The sequence below is a fragment of the Balaenoptera musculus genome, chromosome 3 (assembly GCF_009873245.2).
Source record: "Balaenoptera musculus isolate JJ_BM4_2016_0621 chromosome 3, mBalMus1.pri.v3, whole genome shotgun sequence".
Lineage (NCBI taxonomy): Eukaryota > Metazoa > Chordata > Mammalia > Artiodactyla > Balaenopteridae > Balaenoptera > Balaenoptera musculus.
In genome coordinates, this window is record NC_045787.1 from 27,453,824 (window position 1) to 27,470,405 (window position 16,582).

The 16,582-nt window shown below is 46.4% G+C and overlaps 1 protein-coding gene across 9 annotated transcripts in view; it reads left to right on the forward strand.

Annotated features, from left to right (window-relative positions):
* The window catches only part of RAI14 (retinoic acid induced 14), a 149,907-nt gene that overhangs the window by 91,650 nt on the left and 41,675 nt on the right, over positions 1-16,582 (forward strand). For 6 of the 9 annotated variants that reach the window (XM_036845760.1, XM_036845765.1, XM_036845761.1 and 3 more), the window contains exons 1-2: positions 3,390-3,492; positions 3,636-3,766. In XM_036845760.1, the coding sequence (XP_036701655.1) occupies positions 3,439-3,492; positions 3,636-3,766 (185 nt within the window). In that variant the 5' untranslated portion in view covers positions 3,390-3,438. Of the gene's footprint in view, positions 1-3,389; positions 3,493-3,635; positions 3,767-16,582 lie in introns of those variants that run through there. The other 3 variants (XM_036845762.1, XM_036845763.1, XM_036845768.1) reach the window with 1 other exon arrangement.

Here is a 16,582-nt window from a genome sequence, read left to right on the forward strand (position 1 = left end):
CTGTAAAGTCCAAGGGTCCCACAACCCCCCTCCTCAGGTTTTTGTTTGTTTGTTTGTTTTAAATATTTATTTTATTTATTTGGTTGCGCCTGGTCTTAGTTGTGGCAGGCAGGCAGGCTCGCTGGCTCCTTAGTTGAGGCATGCAGACTCTTAGTTGTGGCATGTGGGATCTAGTTCCCGGACCAGGGATCGAACCTGGGGCCCTTGCATTGGGAGCTGGGAGTCTTAGTCGTTGCACCACCAGGGAAGTCCCGCCCTCCTCAGGTTTGATAACTTGATTGAAAGGCTCACAGAACTCAGGAGGGCACTTCCCTTACTATTATAAGTTTATTATAAAGGATACCATTCAGGAGGAGCCAAATGGAAGAAACGCCTAGGGCAAAGTATGGGGTGGGTGTGTGCACGCGTGTGGGAGCTCCAGGCTTCCGTGCCCTGTCCTGCAAACCCACCCTCCCAGCACCTTTGTAACTGAGCGGGACCCTGGGCCCTTCCCGCCACAGACCCCTCTCCCATATCCTCTGCTGTAGCTCCTCTCTGAAGTACTCAGATAATGGTATCTCTTACACATTTCCTGGGCTTTTCAGATGCTGAGAAACCACCACCAAATGGAAGAATTACTGGATGATCTTGAGCACATAGCCCCCAGACCTTCTGGTGCCTAAGCCGCCCATCAACCAATCAGAGAGAATTGTGCCCGAGCTGATCACATACCCTGGGACGCCCCTGGCCTTTAAAAATGCTTTGCTGAAACCCTTCAGGGCGTCCGGAGTTTTGGGGGGCACGAGCCACCCTTTCTTCTTGCATGGCCCTGCAATAAACCTTTCTCTGCTCCAAACTCCCGACATTTCGGTTTGTTTGGCCTCACTGTGCGTTGGGCACACGAACTTTTGTCCGGTAACAGATCCACGTGTAACTAATTTTAGGGACCCCCTGCAATCAGATTTTTCTCTGCCCAAGAGTTGAGTGCCTTAGCGGCACTGAGAAGGAAAATCCTATCATGTGGCCTTTCTTTGCTTAGGTACTTTCAATCACGTCCTCTGAGATTTAATATCCTTTTGATCTGCCCAATCCAGTTTTAATTTGGTCAGTTTAAATTAAGGAAGGATTTTAAAAGACAACACTAGTAATAATGCAGCATTTGGGATAATGTAGGTAGGAATAACTGGTCTGAAATGTGCTTCAGTAAACTTTTTTTGTTTTGTTGTGGCTAGTAAAATGCAGTGGGGGGGAAATAAGCAGATCTGTTTCGTGGTGTTTGCTACATTTTGTTGTTAAGTAAAGCTTGCTATTCCACTAACAAATGCTTGTGCCTTGGGCAGTATGTTTGTTCCATTCCCCTTCAATGGGAAGCCTGATTTGTAATTGAAGAGAAAACCTAATGTCTTCTTTGTGAGTAAATTGATTGTTGTAGGAGAATTGGGGATGATTTGGCCCAGACACATTCTTTCTTTGTTAAACAATATTTAGAGAGCCTTCATGTGAAGCTGTGCTGTTCTATATGATAGCCCCTAGGTACTGGCACTTGAAGTTGAAAATTAAAATTAAAAATTCAGTTCCTCAGTCGCATTGGCCACATTTCCAGTGCTCAATAGCCACATGTGGCTAATTCGAGACTGGCGTTTGGGGCCAGATAATTCTTGGTTGGGGGGAGGGAGCCATCCCGTGCATTGTAGGGTGTTTAGCAGCACCCCGGGCTCTACCTACTGGATGCCAGGAGCATTCTCTAGTCATGACAGTCAAAACTGTCTGTTGAGATAGCTAAATGTCCCTTGAGGGGCAAAGTCACCCCTGGTTGAGAATCACTGGCCGAGTGGCTACAGTTTTGGACAGTGCAGATATAGAACATTTCCATTATCACAGGCAGTACTGTTCTAGAATCATTCCTAGCACTGTTTGGTGTGGGACATTTTATAGATTAAACCTTTTAAGCTTTAGAGGAATCACAGTGGTCATCCAGTTCAAAGCTTTGGGAAACTGAGGCAGAGAGGTTTTTTTCCAGGTGACTTAAGATCCATAGCATGTAAGTGTCCATCTAGAGTTCCGGACTTCACGCAGCCTAGAGGACAGACTTGTGATTTTCATTCAAACCTACCTCATGCTTGCTGTGTGCTTGCACTCAGTGATGGCAAGAAGGAGGAGGACTTCTTCCTTCATGCGGGAAGGCGGGAGTCCTGAGAAATGGAAGACACCCCGCCCTGAGACTCTCAGAGAAGCAAATTCCTGACTTGAACCCTGGGTTATACCTGTTGTACTCCTCCACGGCCTGTGGCTTTCTCTAAAGCCCTGCCTCTAGGCTAGGGTTGGAGGGGTGCTGGGGACATCTGGTGGCCTCACCCTTGCTCTATGAGAGGGCACAGTCCTATTGGGTTTCCCAGTTCCATGCGTACAGAGAGATGTGAACACACTTCTGGCCCATAGAAGACTGCGGTCCTTTAAAAGAGTCCCTCTCGTTAGCTTTTAAATCTCCAGAGTCTCCTTGCATCTTCCTGGAGGTGGTCCGTGGCAAAGCCTTTAATATGAATTACCTGGAGATTCTTATTTTGGGGTCACAGGGAAGCAGCCAGCCCTAGAGACCTGTCTATAGAAAGCGTTGGGGAGGGAAGAAGATTCTCTTTCAGGGTGGTGGTGTCCACAGCTGGAGAGGCCAGAAAGTAGGCTTAGCAAGGGCTGGGGTGGGGCTGTGTCTGGAGGGCAGGCTGGGCCTGCAAAGTTTCCCAGGGGCTTTGATGTGTCCCAGGATCTCCTCCCCCTCGATGAACTCCCCATGCTTCACATACCTCCCATTGACTCTTCTTCCATCACCGAGTTTATTCTCTCCTCTGCTCTAAAATCTTCAGTGGCTCACTGCTGCCCTTTCACGTTGGACAATTCTTAGTACTCAAGGCTCTTTTTGCTCTTGTATTATCCTCTTTCCCTTCTAAGAGTAGAGACTAGTTTTTGTGCAGCTGAAAGCTTTACTGTTACTGCGGTTTGCAGAATTATTCTCTTGGGGCTGAGGGTCCACGGTGGCGGACACTTTGCTCAGAGCTATTTGATGTGTAATAGCTTGTTCAGGAGGAGGTTTTGCTTCTGGTGATACTCTGTTGAGTCGGAAGCCTAGACAACTACTTAAAATCAGCATACAACTCAAAATTCCAAGTCCAGTAAACAGGCCAGAAGGAGGAACAACAAAAGCAGATGGAGGATCGCATGTGTAAATCCCCAGGTAACCTTGGGCTCCTGGCTGCTTGGCCCTGTAACATCAGGAGCCCAGCGAACTGCTGACCAGGTCCAAGGTCAGTGTTCTGCGGCGCCAGCTGTCAAGTTTAGCTGGAAATAAGCTGATGTGTAAACTGGCCTCTTGGTCTTTTTAAGTTGCTTCATCTTCCCCATTTCAGTTGAAAGAAGTTGCTTTTCTTTCAGAGTTTGGTGACTGGCCGCTCTTTCATCGAATTGTGGATGTTTTCTTTTGGGAAACCGGTCTTTTTGGGTGTCTCCATGGTGAAGGGAAAGGTATTTTTAAAGTTGCGCATTTGGGGGCAGGTTCTGATTTGAGCGATGGGAGGCTTGGGGAGTGGGGAGGACCGAGGTCCCGCCGGCTGCGTGGCCGTGGCCGCTATTAATCACTGGTTCTGCGTCTCCCCTTTGCTCCACAGACCAACGAGTGGAACAAGAATGATGACCGGCTGCTGCAGGCCGTGGAGAACGGAGACGCGGAGAAGGTGGCCTCGCTGCTGGGCAAGAAGGGGGCCAGCGCCACCAAACATGACAGCGAGGGCAAGACCGCGTAAGCTAAAGAGACTGGCTTCTGTCGGCCGCCTCTGGGTTCTCTACCTGTTCTCTGGAATTCCCGGCGTCCCTGGGGGAACTTTGCCAGTGCATCTATGGGGACTTTGTGAAATTACTGCCACCACCGCACCCCGCATGTTAAAATGTATAAGAGGATATTTTAATCCAGTTCCTTTCTCTTTAAGCTCCAAATTACATATTTGGGCTTTACCTTGAATGGCTACATTTGCTCCCAGGTATGACTGGAGATTTTGCCAGAGAAGACATAGCACCAGGCTTGCAGCCAGTTAACTGATAGGTGGGAAAAGAGTTCTGCCCCAGATTAGAAACAGCGTAAAAGAGAAAGTAATTTTTTTCATAACCCTCAAATCTTATTATTTATAGTATTATTTCTTATAAAACCCCTTCCTTCACATAGACCTGTAATTTTGTATGAATTTTGCTTTATGATTTGCCATATGTGGTACTTGTGTCCACCATAATTAAAACTATATATTTAAGTATTTGTGTGAGTGTGTGTGTGTGTGTTTGCTTGTTTGTTTGTTTGTATCCATCCTTACTCTGGTCGTACTGTAGAGAGATCTTTAGACTTCTCATCTGGACTCTTATCACTTAGGAGTTGTGTAGTCCTTGAGTTTCAGTTTCTTCATTGTACAGTGGAGATGACAGTATTCAACCGCTAGGGCAGTTATGAGAATAAAACAAGATACTGACTTTGGTTGGGTGCCCCCAGAAGCAGGCTGTGAGGTGAGGATTTGAGTGTAAGTGGTTTTTATAGCCCGTGATCCCAGGAAGTGCACAGTAAGGGAATGAAGCCTCTATAGCATGTTATCGACACGATACTGCTCTGGGCAACTGAGACTCATTCCCACTAAGGACCTCTGGGAATCTGTTTAGATTTAGAGCAGGGTGTGGCCCACTGTGGCCCCCTGTCTTTGTAAATCAAGTTTTATTAGAATGCAGCCACACCCATTCATTCAGCATTGTCCGCTGCTGCTTCTGCACCGCAAAGGCAGATTTGAGTGGTAAGACAGGACCGTATGGCCCACAAAGCCTGACATATTAACTGGTTTGCTTACCCCAGGCTTAAAGTATGCCTCGGAGTTATCCCACCCGAGGGGTAAGGAAACTGGGGCATCTATTCCTGATCTCCTGTCCCTCCCAAGGTTGAGTGCCTCTCCTAGGGGCCGTAATGCTCGTGGCCAGAACAATTCCAAGACGTTGAGGAAGGGGCACCACAGCCATAGACACCGTATGTAAAGAGCTGCATAGTGCCCAGCCCACGGTAGACACTTGATAAAGCCAGCTCCCTTCCTTTCTTGTCCTAGATGAGTGGTTCTCAATCCTGGCAGCTCCTGCATTAGACTCTCCTGGTGTGCTTTTAAAACATGTTGATGCCATGCCCACCCCAGATGTTCTGAGTCATTTGGTCTAGGGAGAGGCCCAGGAATCAATATTTTTTAAAGTATCCCATGTAGGTTCAACCAGAGAGAATCATTCTCTGGAAACTAGATTGACTCTAGATTGAAGGATAAGTATCAGGCATAACTGGCAAATTGTCAGGAGAAAATTGTCACATTTTAGCATACTTTGCCAGTTAACCCTCTTCCCAGCACCCAGTGGATCCCGTAGTGTAGACATCGACCCTGTTGTTTTGGGAACCGCAAGAGAGCTTAAGGGGCTGAGCTTTGTGTAGAGACCAGGCTAGTTGGTACACAAAGAGAAGAGGGACGCGTTCTCACGCAGGTCGAAATCTGGTCCTCTAGGAGCTGGGCTTGTCCTCTGTGCCAGTCACCCCAGGTTGAGCTCCACCTCACAGCCTCAGTTTGACTTCCTCCTTGGCCTGTCTCAGGTGTGGGGACGGGGCCATATCCCCGGGAGCTCTGACTCGTTAGGATGCCCAGTAGTAGGTGGGCTTTGGGTGTTGGCTAATATTTTGTTGCGTCAGTTGCCTGCTCGGCCTTATGTAACTTTTGGTTCTTATCTGTCTTGCCCTCTAGATTGTAATTTCCTTGCTAGAAGGGACTGTGACCTTGTAGTTCACTGCTGTAATTATATCATCTAGCCAGCGGCTCGGTTTGTGGTAGATATTCAGTAAATATTTGTTGGATGAGTCAGTTAACCTTTTCCTGTGATGCCACATTTGGAGTGCGTGCTCTCTGAGCTACAGTGGCAGAGACCACACTCCTAAGCCTGTCCTGAGGCTTTTGGCTGTAGGCGTGGTGCTTTTGTATTACTCTTCGTACCACTATACAGCTTCCCTGGCTCCTCGTCCTCCTCCCAGGCTGGCTCTGCAGGTGTCTGCACAAGACGAACTTTGTAGCCATCTGAGAGAAAGGGGAGGGAACTGCTGGTGATAGTTTTGTCCAAGACAGTACTCACTAAAAAAAGATAAAAAATTTAGATGAGTAGTTTCGCCACAATTGTGATCACCTTGATCAATTTGTGTCTTTTGTTAATAAGACATTTATTATGTATAGAATAGATGGCCAGACTGTTATTTTCTATTCTCTCTCTTTTTTAATTGTAAAATATACACATCATAAAATTTACCATTTTAACCATTTTAAAGTATACAGTTCAGTGACATTAAGTACCTTCATAATGTTGTACAACCATCATCATCTAGTTCCAGAAACTTTTCATCACCCCAGAAGGAAACCCATACCCATTAAACAACGACAGTCCTCAACTTCCCCTCCCGCTCTCCCTGGCAACCACTAATCCGCTTTCTGTCTTTATGAATTTGCCTATTCTGGATATTGCACATAAACGGAATCATACTATGCATACGGGGCCCTTTGTCTCTGGCTTCTTTCACTTAGCATAATGTTTTCAAGTTTCATCCTTATTGTAGCATGAATCGGTAGTTTATTCTATTTTTTTTCAACTGTAGAAATGCACACAGCAGTTATAAAAAATCACCACCTCCATTTGGAAGGTGATAAAACTAAGGCCCACATGATACATCTCTCCCTGAATTAACCCTAGAACCAGTTCTAACATCTCTACCTTTGCACTTACAAGCCACCATCTTTCCCTTCAGTGACACTTAGGTAGAAAACTAGAGGAACTCTATGGAAAAGGAAGAGAGGAGGTAATTAATTTTTCTGTGCAAGATTTTCCATAAGTCATCATCTGCTAATGTTTAACTTTTCTGCTTGGGCTATTCCTTTTGATGATTAAAGTTATTAACTGATAACTATGAGAATTTAATTTTCAAAGGCACCATGGAATTAAATCTATCTGGTTTCATATTTTCATTCACATCTAATGGCCCTAGTATTGAGAAGGAGGGCTGTGCTGTGGCATTGGAAACCATCTCTCCTGTCCCTTTTTTTTTTTTTTAATAAATTTTATTTATTTATTATTATTATTATTTTTTGGCTGTGTTGGGTCTTCATTTCTGTGTGAGGGCCTTCTCTAGTTGCGACGAGCGGGGGCCACTCTTCATCGCGGTGCGCAGGCCTCTCACTATCGCGACCTCTCTTGTTGCGGAGCACAGGCTCCAGACGCGCAGGCTCAGTAGTTGTGGCTCACGGGCCCAGTTGCTCCGCGGCATGTGGGATCTTCCCGGACCAGGGCTCGAACCCGTGTCCCCTGCATTGGCAGGCAGATTCTCAACCACTGCACCACCAGGGAAGCCCTCTCCTGTCCCTTTTGTACCTCGTCATTCTGCACGGCCAAGCGTGCTGTTGTGAGCCCCAAGCAGCGTTGTTCCCTTGGCTTCAGCCTTCTCACCTTGGAAGTCTGCGCTTCTGGATTTGGGTTAGTCCAATCTGTGCATTCCTGCCCGAGTGTACACGTGTCTCCCTCAAGCTGCGGAGACTTTGCAGTTCTTGCTCCTGTTCTTTCCCACGGGCATTTGGTTTGGTAGCAGGTGTACTGGGAACCTCCTAGGAGCAGCTCTGAATTCATGGCGGGCCAATGCAGTGTGTCCCTCCTGCCAGAGGTCTTGGGTTTACCAGCCCGGCGGAGCTCACAGGGCCAGCATTCGTCGGTGGACGTGTGTGTAATGTATTGCATTTGTCTCCGAAGGGGAAGACTAAATCACACACCTAAAGTTAGGTCCTTGGCAGGACTTGGCCTCATCCTCTGCCTGCTCATTAGGGCTTACCCTTTGATTTATATACACCTCCGTATCAAAATTAATTTGGAGGCCTATTTTCTAGCTAGCTTCTGTGATAACCCGTTTTGTCAACTTGCTCAGTGATGCACCATGTTTTCCTATTGCCTGACAGCCTAGAGTCCTGATTTTGGCTTTCAAGGGCCTCCCAGTGGCCCTGCCCTTACTTAGCTAACTGTTTTCTCACACATTCCTTCTGCTGGAGGTGGCGCTGTCTGCCCCCTGCCCTCCCGTCCTATAAGACCATCAAGGTGTTTGTCCCAGGTTCTCTGGTCCAGAATGCCTTCCTCCCTGATATTCTCAGTCCTTTTTTTTTTTTTTTTTGATTCTTCTTCTCTTTGAAATACTAGAATCTTGCTTTAGAACTTGATGTTGTTACAACAACAGAAAAGTCTCTATAGCTTAAATAAGATCTGTGTTTTCTGAACGACTTGAATCCCTTGCAGCAGGGGTCCCCAGCAGAGGACCCCCGGGCCGAGGACCAGTAGCGCTCCGTGGGCCTGTTAGGAACCGGGCCGCATAGCAAGAGGTGAGCGGCGGGCCAGCCAGCGACGCTTCATCTGCTCCCCGTCGCTCGCGTTACCGCCTGACCATCCTCACACCCTGTCCTGTGGAAAAATTGTCTTCCATGAGACCGGTCCCTGCTGCCAGAAAGGTTGGGGACCGCTTCCTTACAACACAGAAGCTCCCTGAGGACAGGGATCGTATGATTTTAGTGGTTGTGTTGGTCTCTCCCACTGTTCCAGGCATAGAGGAGGCATTTGGCTGGTGTTGGTGGACGTGAACTTTTCAGCATGGTTCTAATGGAGAAAACACTCTCTTTCTGCTGGTACTGTCTCACGGGTAAAGTTATTAGGGGTGAGTTAACTTGGGGGTTCAAGAGGCAAAAAGCTATCCTGGTGAACGTCACAACATGACACTTGTCTCTCCCAGCTTCCAGTGAACTTTCAGTAGAGAAATACTCAGCTTTCCCTACCTAGAGAACCGGACGACCCAGAAAGTCCCAAGAATTTGGCAGCCATCTCGGCAGACATTCTCCAGAAGCCTCCATAACCCAAGGTCAATAACCAGATGGGTGGTTTGGTAATTCTTCAGACTTTTCAGTTCTTGCTGGAATATTTCCTTTAGGGAGAGATAAGAAACCTTGTCCGAAAATTTTCTCCCTCTAAAACTGATCAAAGAGGGGTTAAAAAAAAAAAAAAGTGAAAGCAGTTGAATGACTGGAATTCACTTTGCAAAGAGTAAAACAGGGTGGTGTCTGGGGTCAGGAGAGAACAAAATAGAGCAGGGCAGAGAGCCACGGCTGCAGGCTGTGTTTGTGGAATCAGGCTTGGCTTCCTGCGGCCCCTCCATTCTCTTTCCACCGTGGAGGTGAGGAAGGGGGAGACTGCCATTGCCCTGGAACCTCTCACCGTAGAGCAGTCTAATTGTTTCAAGATGGTTTCCCCTACATTTGGATGTGCATTTCATTAAAGTTATGTGTGTTTGTTTTAGGAACAACCAGACTAAATAAAATCACTGCTGGGACTGTAGTATTTGAAGAAATACCACCCAGCCATGTGTGTATAGAGATAAATATATATATATATATATATATATATATATGTATGTTGTCTGTATCCAGAGCCCGCGTTTCAGAAACCTGATCTTTTTGGCTTTGAAAACAAGAACTTGTGCTAGTATTTTTAGATGGCGCTGTGGAGCTTACATGTGAAATAGGGGAGGCCGTCCTTGAATTCTGCAAGTCAGGACAAGAAGGGGCTTCTCTGGCGGGTGGCTTGTTGTACTTTTGACTCTTCCTGTTTTCTCAGAATAGGGATGGATACAGGGTTTTCTCCGTTCAGTCTTGGAAATCAAGTCATACCACCTGGTCGCCTTCCTCCGGTTCTTCCCACACAGCTGCCAAATTCATTTACCTAAAACTGCTGTGTATTTTATGTGTCACTGCGGCCTCCTTCCCAGCAAAATGACCTTCCAGGCAAAACTACCCTGTGTCTTGTCTAAATCTTGTCAATGTTTGGCAGAGGGATGAACTGAACGCTATAATTTCTATATGGCATATCTGCTCTGCTTTTGGTCAAGTAGATTTTCGAAGGCGACATAACGTCTGTTCCTGTCTTGCAAATGTGCCCAGATGTTTGCTTCTAGTTGGGAGGTACTAAAATGTTCCAAACTCTGTTGTCTAAAATGCTCCAAACTATCGTAAGCACGTGCAAAAGAAGGAGAAAATGTGGTCCTTGCCCACAAGATGCAGAGCATCTGGCCGAGAAGACAAGACCAGTGGATGTACTGGAGAATAATTAAGTGCTGAATCATAAAATACTAACTTGTAAGGGGTTCAAGGTGGGAAGAGGTGGTGAGACGCAGGAGTAGCGAAGGAATGCTTCCTGCCTGAGGTGTGAGGTGTGATGCAAGGTGGGCCTGAGAGAATGGATTGGGAGGGTGTGGGTGGGGACAGAGGAAGTGGAGGACAGTGTGGGTGCTGGTAACAGCGTGATGGAGGCCATCCCAAGTTGAAAAGGAGAAACAACACCGTGCTCACTGTTTCCTTCCCTTCCTCCAGAGTTATCATAGCAGTTCAAGGTCAGGGACCCACTTGACACTAGATCAGTGGTTCTCAACTCCCATTAGAAGCACCTGGACAGCTTTGAAAAGTGCTGTGCTGGGTGTCACCCTCTAAGATACCTATGTAATTGGTGTGGGGTGCAGTCTGGGCGTGAGGTTGTTTAAAGCACCCAGGTTAGTTGAATGGTCAGTCCAAACTGAGAACCACAGCGCTGGACACTCCGCAGTGAGACCCCAGGCTTCTTAGCCCAAGGCTTCTCAACAGGTTTTCCCCATGATAGGTTACAGGTAGACTGAGGAAGGCCCACGGAGCCCAGGTGGAATTTTTTCTAGCATACACACACATATATATATGTATATATAATGCTTGTGCACAGAATAAAATTTAAATGAAAGGTAAATTCTGGCATAAAGTAAATTATGTTAAACTAATTCACAAGGGTTTTAAAGGGAAATGGTGTTGTAGGTTAAAGCGGAACAGATCATGTTGCAAAACTGTGCTTTGGAAGGAAGACTTGTAACCAGGGAAGTGGTGCAAATTGATGAGAATAGATTTGGGGATTAAGAACGGCACTGATTAAAATATTGGAGGGATGACAGGATTTTTCATTTTAAAACTGTTTGCAAAGCAGGCTTAAGGAGATTGAGAAGGAAGGATTTTAAACACTCAGTTGGCTCATTGTTGCCCGGGGTTGCAGCAATGTGGCTTTTCCGTGCCCTCCGCCGGCCCGGACCTGCCCCCGCATGCGGAGGTCAGGAGAGCCTGGGAAACCCGAGTCGGCTGTGTTAGAGGGCGGAGCAGGGGCGGGTGGCCGGCCGCACAAGCAGGCAGTGACCTCCGCTCAGCCTAACCCCGTGAGAGGAGGGGGCACCTGGGGCGGGAGGTTCTCACGCTGGCAGCCACCAGACAGTTCAAGGGTGGAGGCGCACGAAATCACTCGACACGTGCCTGTCCTTTAGAAATACTCCTGCTTCCCTGAAATTCACGCCTTCCGAAACGCCGCCGCCGCCCCGCCATGCTGCCGAGTCGTTCGAGGTCCAGTGTGCCGTCTCTTTCATGAAGCCTTTTCTAAATTCCAAAGGGGGTGAGCTCGATCCCAACCACTGCCTCTCTTAAAACACCTAGGATTTGATGGGTCTCGGTTACCTATGTACTTATCTTATCCCTGTTATTAGACTATCGGGGTTAGAGCCCAATCTTACCCAATTAATAAGAAAGGAATTGTTATTAATCGTGTTAATATTAAGTGCCCAACACTGGGCTAGGGGCTTTCATATGTGTCATTCATTCAACAGATAGTTGATTCTTTCACCCATTTTAAAGACCGTGTCAGTTTCCCTCAGGTATTTCTCATCTGATGCTCTCAGTTACCCTGGAGTAATTTGTGAAGAGGAAAGTGTGGGTCAGAAAGGTTTGGAAATTGGTACAAATCACCCATTCTGGGTGGTAGAGTCTGGGGGTCTATCATGAGCACAAGAGACAAATCATTTGCCCTAAAGAGATTTCATACTGCCCAAGTGCTGTTTTCCTACTGCATTTGTGAAACCAAACAATCCCGAAGAAAAAGAGCTAACTCTCAGCTTAAGTGTCACGGGGTTTCTTAGCTCTGAGTATGTGATCTTTCATCTCAGCCTCTCCTCCTCCTGTCCCCAGGAGATCTCTGTCCCCAGAAGCACGGCTGATTCCATTAGCACATCGTGGGCACTTAAGGGACAGTAATCCTATTTTTACAGCCTTTATTTCTTTTATGCTAGTCACCATTTATTATATCTATCTGAAACGTTTAGCAGGAGAAGGCCACCAGTGTTCCCATTTCTCAAACTGCCTGCCACCTCAGTTTCTAATAGAGGCAGTGATCAAAGTCCCTGTTGCAGCTGCCTTTGAAATAGCTGAAAGCCTGGCAGCCCTATTACTTCTCTGCCAGAGGCGATTTCTCTTAGGCCCATAGGGTTGATCCCTACTAGTAGAGTATAATTCGTTTTTCAACGCGTTTTTGACTATAAGCTATTAGACAGTGATGCCTTCCTTACCCTCGGATTATAATCTGAAATGGGAATCCAGGTCTTTTAGGATTAAGGTTTGTCCCGCTGAAATACTCAGGTGTGTGCTAAGCCTCTTTTGAGCTCAGTGACCTCATTAGAATTTAGATGTTGCAGCAAGTAAGTGCCAGGAAACAATTGGTAGGCTGGGTTGGAATCATAGACTTTGGAGCTGAAAAAGGCTTCAGTGGTCATGTGGACCAGATGAATAAACTGAGGCCAGTGAATGTGAGCGACTTTAGCGTTCCATACTTGGGGATGGCAGAACTGAGACCAAGACCAAAGAATACTGACTTTTACTTCATGCTTCTGCCTCCTGTGCCAGTGGTCCTAAAAATGGGACATGTATGAGAATCACCTAGGGGGCTTGTTAAAACACAGATTGCTGGGCCCCTCCCCTGTGTCTGGGCAGGATGCTCAGAATCTGCATTTCTAACAAGCTTCCAGTGACACTGATGCTGCTGGCCCAAGGGCCACACTTTGAAAACCACCATATGACTTGATGTTGGGAAGCAAAATAAAGCTTGTAATAACGACATAAAGGACACAGCCTCTCTCTCAAGAACTTATAGTACAACCTGAAGAAAACATGGTCATGCCAGTTTATGGGTACGCCTTGGTTTAAGGAAATGCAAAATAGAAACTTCAGATGGAAAAGCCAATTCAAAACTGAAGACTTGCATTCTCCGCCCCCGCCCCCCAACCCCAAATCACTTCTCTGTGCCAGGAAAATTGCAATAGGCAAGACAGAATCTCTGCCCTCATGGAACGTATGGAAGGTATAGTCTAACGGGACACTCAGACAAGAACCACATGCCTCTTTAATGTAATATCAGGTGCATTGAAGAAAAAGCAGCAGCCAGGGGCCACTTTGAATAAACCTGGGCAAGAAAGGCCTCTCCGAGCAGACATCTTCATTTGAGCAGATTCCTGAATTGGAATGAGGTGCCAAGCCTGCTCTTTCCTAGAACTGCTGTCCTGGTGGAGGGAACAGCAAGGCGAATGCTCTGAGGTGGGAGGGTACTTGATGTGCCCTCAGCGAACAGGGTAAGAGCTAGAAGGTGAGATCACAGTGGGAGCCAGGACCTCCTCATATAGAGCCTGGTGGGCCACACGAAGGATTTTGGATTAAATCCTAATTCCAAATACTTCATTTCTCTGATTCATTTTTATATGATTTAATATCATTTTTTCCCCCTCCAGAAAGTTGTCTTACAAAAGCCATGCAACTAAAGTATAGGCGATTATAGGTATTTGGGAAACGCTGAAGCTCTCAAGGGATTATGAAAAGTTGGTTATTACCGCGAAGTATTTCTGAGTCTCACCAACCGTGGTGATCCCTCTTGTAAATAAAGGGCTTTAAAAGGAAAGAAGGACGATGTGGGTTTCGCAGGGAGGAACTGCTCTTAGAGTCAGGGCAGTGAGCTCAAGTCCTGATCTTTTGCACATTTCCTAACCTCTCTGAGCCTCAGTGTCTTCATCTGTGAAGTGAGGATGTTGGGCCAGTTTATCCTTCTGGAACCTTCTAACACGCTGGGATTCTGGGTGTGTCTCGTGCTGGTAGGGTTTGGTGTATGGGCGTTTCTTTGTGGCTTGATTGACTTGGGGAGTGTAAAATCGGTTGCCGAGCCAGTGGACGGGACTGGAGAGTCGCTGGTGGTGGCCAGCCTGTTGCGTTCCCGACCTCACTCGGCTGGCCAGCTCTTTTGGTATCGGGAGCTGGGGTGCTCGTAAAGGGCGCAAGAAAGAGTTTGGTTTGAGTGAAATCTTCTGTGAATGAATACGCCTAAAAAATCCAAGTCTTCTGAAAGTAGCCTTGTGAGTTTGTGTTTCCTCCAAGTATGTGCTTCAGCTGGCAATCAGAAACCAGAAGAACTGTGTTTGTTGTTACTCTGAAAGATGGAAGGAACTTTCCCAGCCATCAGTCACGGGCTTTTAAATAGTAATAGTTCAAATCCCCTTCGGGTTAAGGGCCTTGAGAAACATCCCGGCCTTGTCCCGAGGCATTGAAGGCTTGTACAACTTGCTGAGCAGTTTTGTAGGAAACGTTAAGCCTCTGTTGCAGGCTCTGTTTGCTGCAGCGCTTGGCTTACACTCCTTTCCATTTGAGACCACTGGCGACCCTAATCAGCCCCAATGAGAAGCCTGTGTTTGCTTTTTGGCCAAATACTTCGTTTTTTTTTTTAGTTTAAACTTTGTTTTTTAAAGAGCGGTACAGCTAGTAAGTTATATTATGTGGTGTTTCACAATTTGCAGAGTGATCTAACAAATAGTGCAGTTTCTCAGCATGGTGTTGAAGGGCCAACTCTGCAGGCAGAATGCTGAAGTCAAATCCAGGCTCCCCTACTTACTGGTTCTGGGACTTTGGGCAAGCTTACTGGACGCCTCTGTGTCTCAGTTTCCTCCTCTGTAAAATGGGGATGATGATAATTACCCCTCCCAAGGCTGGTTGGGGGATGTAATGAGTTAAAACATAACTAGTGCATTGTATTTCAACAGATAAGCTGCTATTATTATTGATGCTGATGTTTTTTAGTTGCCCAAACATGGTTTAGAGGTGAGGGAACTGAAGTTAGGTACCTCAGCCAGGATGACACAACAACAACGCAGCAAACCCAGCCGTGGTATCCCGGCCTCCTGGGCTCCTCACTGTGTCTCTGCTGGTTCTTCCTCTGCACCTTCAGGATGCCATCCAGCTGCTGTCCTGGGGCTCTCAAGGTCATCTTGGTCCTCTCTTGGGAGTGGGAGGGAGGGAGGAGGAAGAAGAAGCGGGGTGGTTGGTGGGGGAGAGATCGGGAGCCGCAAAACTCTTAAGCACAGAAAGCTTGGGAACTTTCCAGGTGACAAAAACAGAGAAATTCCAAATATCAATAAGCAGCAGAGGGATCAAAGGATCATGATGTAAATCTTCAGGCCATTCTGCCTTTTAGTTACCCCTCTGTGAAAGGGCCCAGCTGAGTTTTATAAGCAAAGCTAAGCATTGCCTATTATAATGAAACTTAAAACAGCATCGATTCCTTTTTTGTGGGACATATCCACAAGATTGCTTTCAAGGCTTAAGGGGATTATGTTTTCAGAAGCGGTTTGAAACAATAGGTACCTTGGTAAAAAGGATGGTGCGAGGTTCTTAACTCGTCCTCCATTTAGAGCAGCGCTTTGCAAACAGTAATGAGTACGGGAATCAGCTGGGAAACTTGTAAAACACAGCTTTTGGGTCAGTGATGGGGGGTAGGGTCTGAGAGCCTCCGTTTCTAACAGCTTCTGGTCTGTGGTTCACTCTGTGAGTATCCAAGACTTTTAGGCTATATTGAAGTGCTGTCACTTCGGCTGCACTAGAATCTGGACAGCCACCCTGCTGTATCCCTGGGCAGTGACGAGTGTCCTTGTCACTGGGCCTGGAGTTAGAGGGGTGGATAAAGGTTTTTATACCCCTCCCATCTCCACTGAATTCTGAGACCTGTCCAAATGAAGAGGTAAACAAGCCAATAGGACCTCTCATAAAATATATTGCTATTGACTCTTGAATGACATTTCTTGTCTTTAAGAGGAAAGGCCACACTTTTTAATTAGGTGTAAAAGCCTACAGAGACAAAGCCAAAGGATGTTCTGAATTTGTTTTGCATTCACTGTTCTATTCCTCTAAGGGGAAATTTCAGCTGATAATTAGCTGAAATAACGACCTCAAAGTGTTCATTAAGAAAGACTTAAATGTTTCTTCTGTGGAAAATTTAGGTGTAATTAAAATCCTCATCACTTAAAATTTGCCAGACAGTAATAAGTCCTGGCTAGGATGTGGACAGATTGGAGCCCTCATGTTGTTGATGGGGATGTAAAATGGTGCAGCAGCTTTAGAAAATAGTCTAACATTTCCTTAAAGACGTCAACCCGGTTACCATATGGTTCAGCAATTCCACTCCTAGGTCTATACCCACTAGAATTGAAAACAGGTGTCCACGCAAACACTTGTACACAAATGTTTTAGCAGCATTATTTTCAATAACCAAAAAGTAGAAACAACCCAAGTGTCCATAACCGATGAATGGATAAACAAAATGTGATCCACCCGATGGAAGGAATAACATA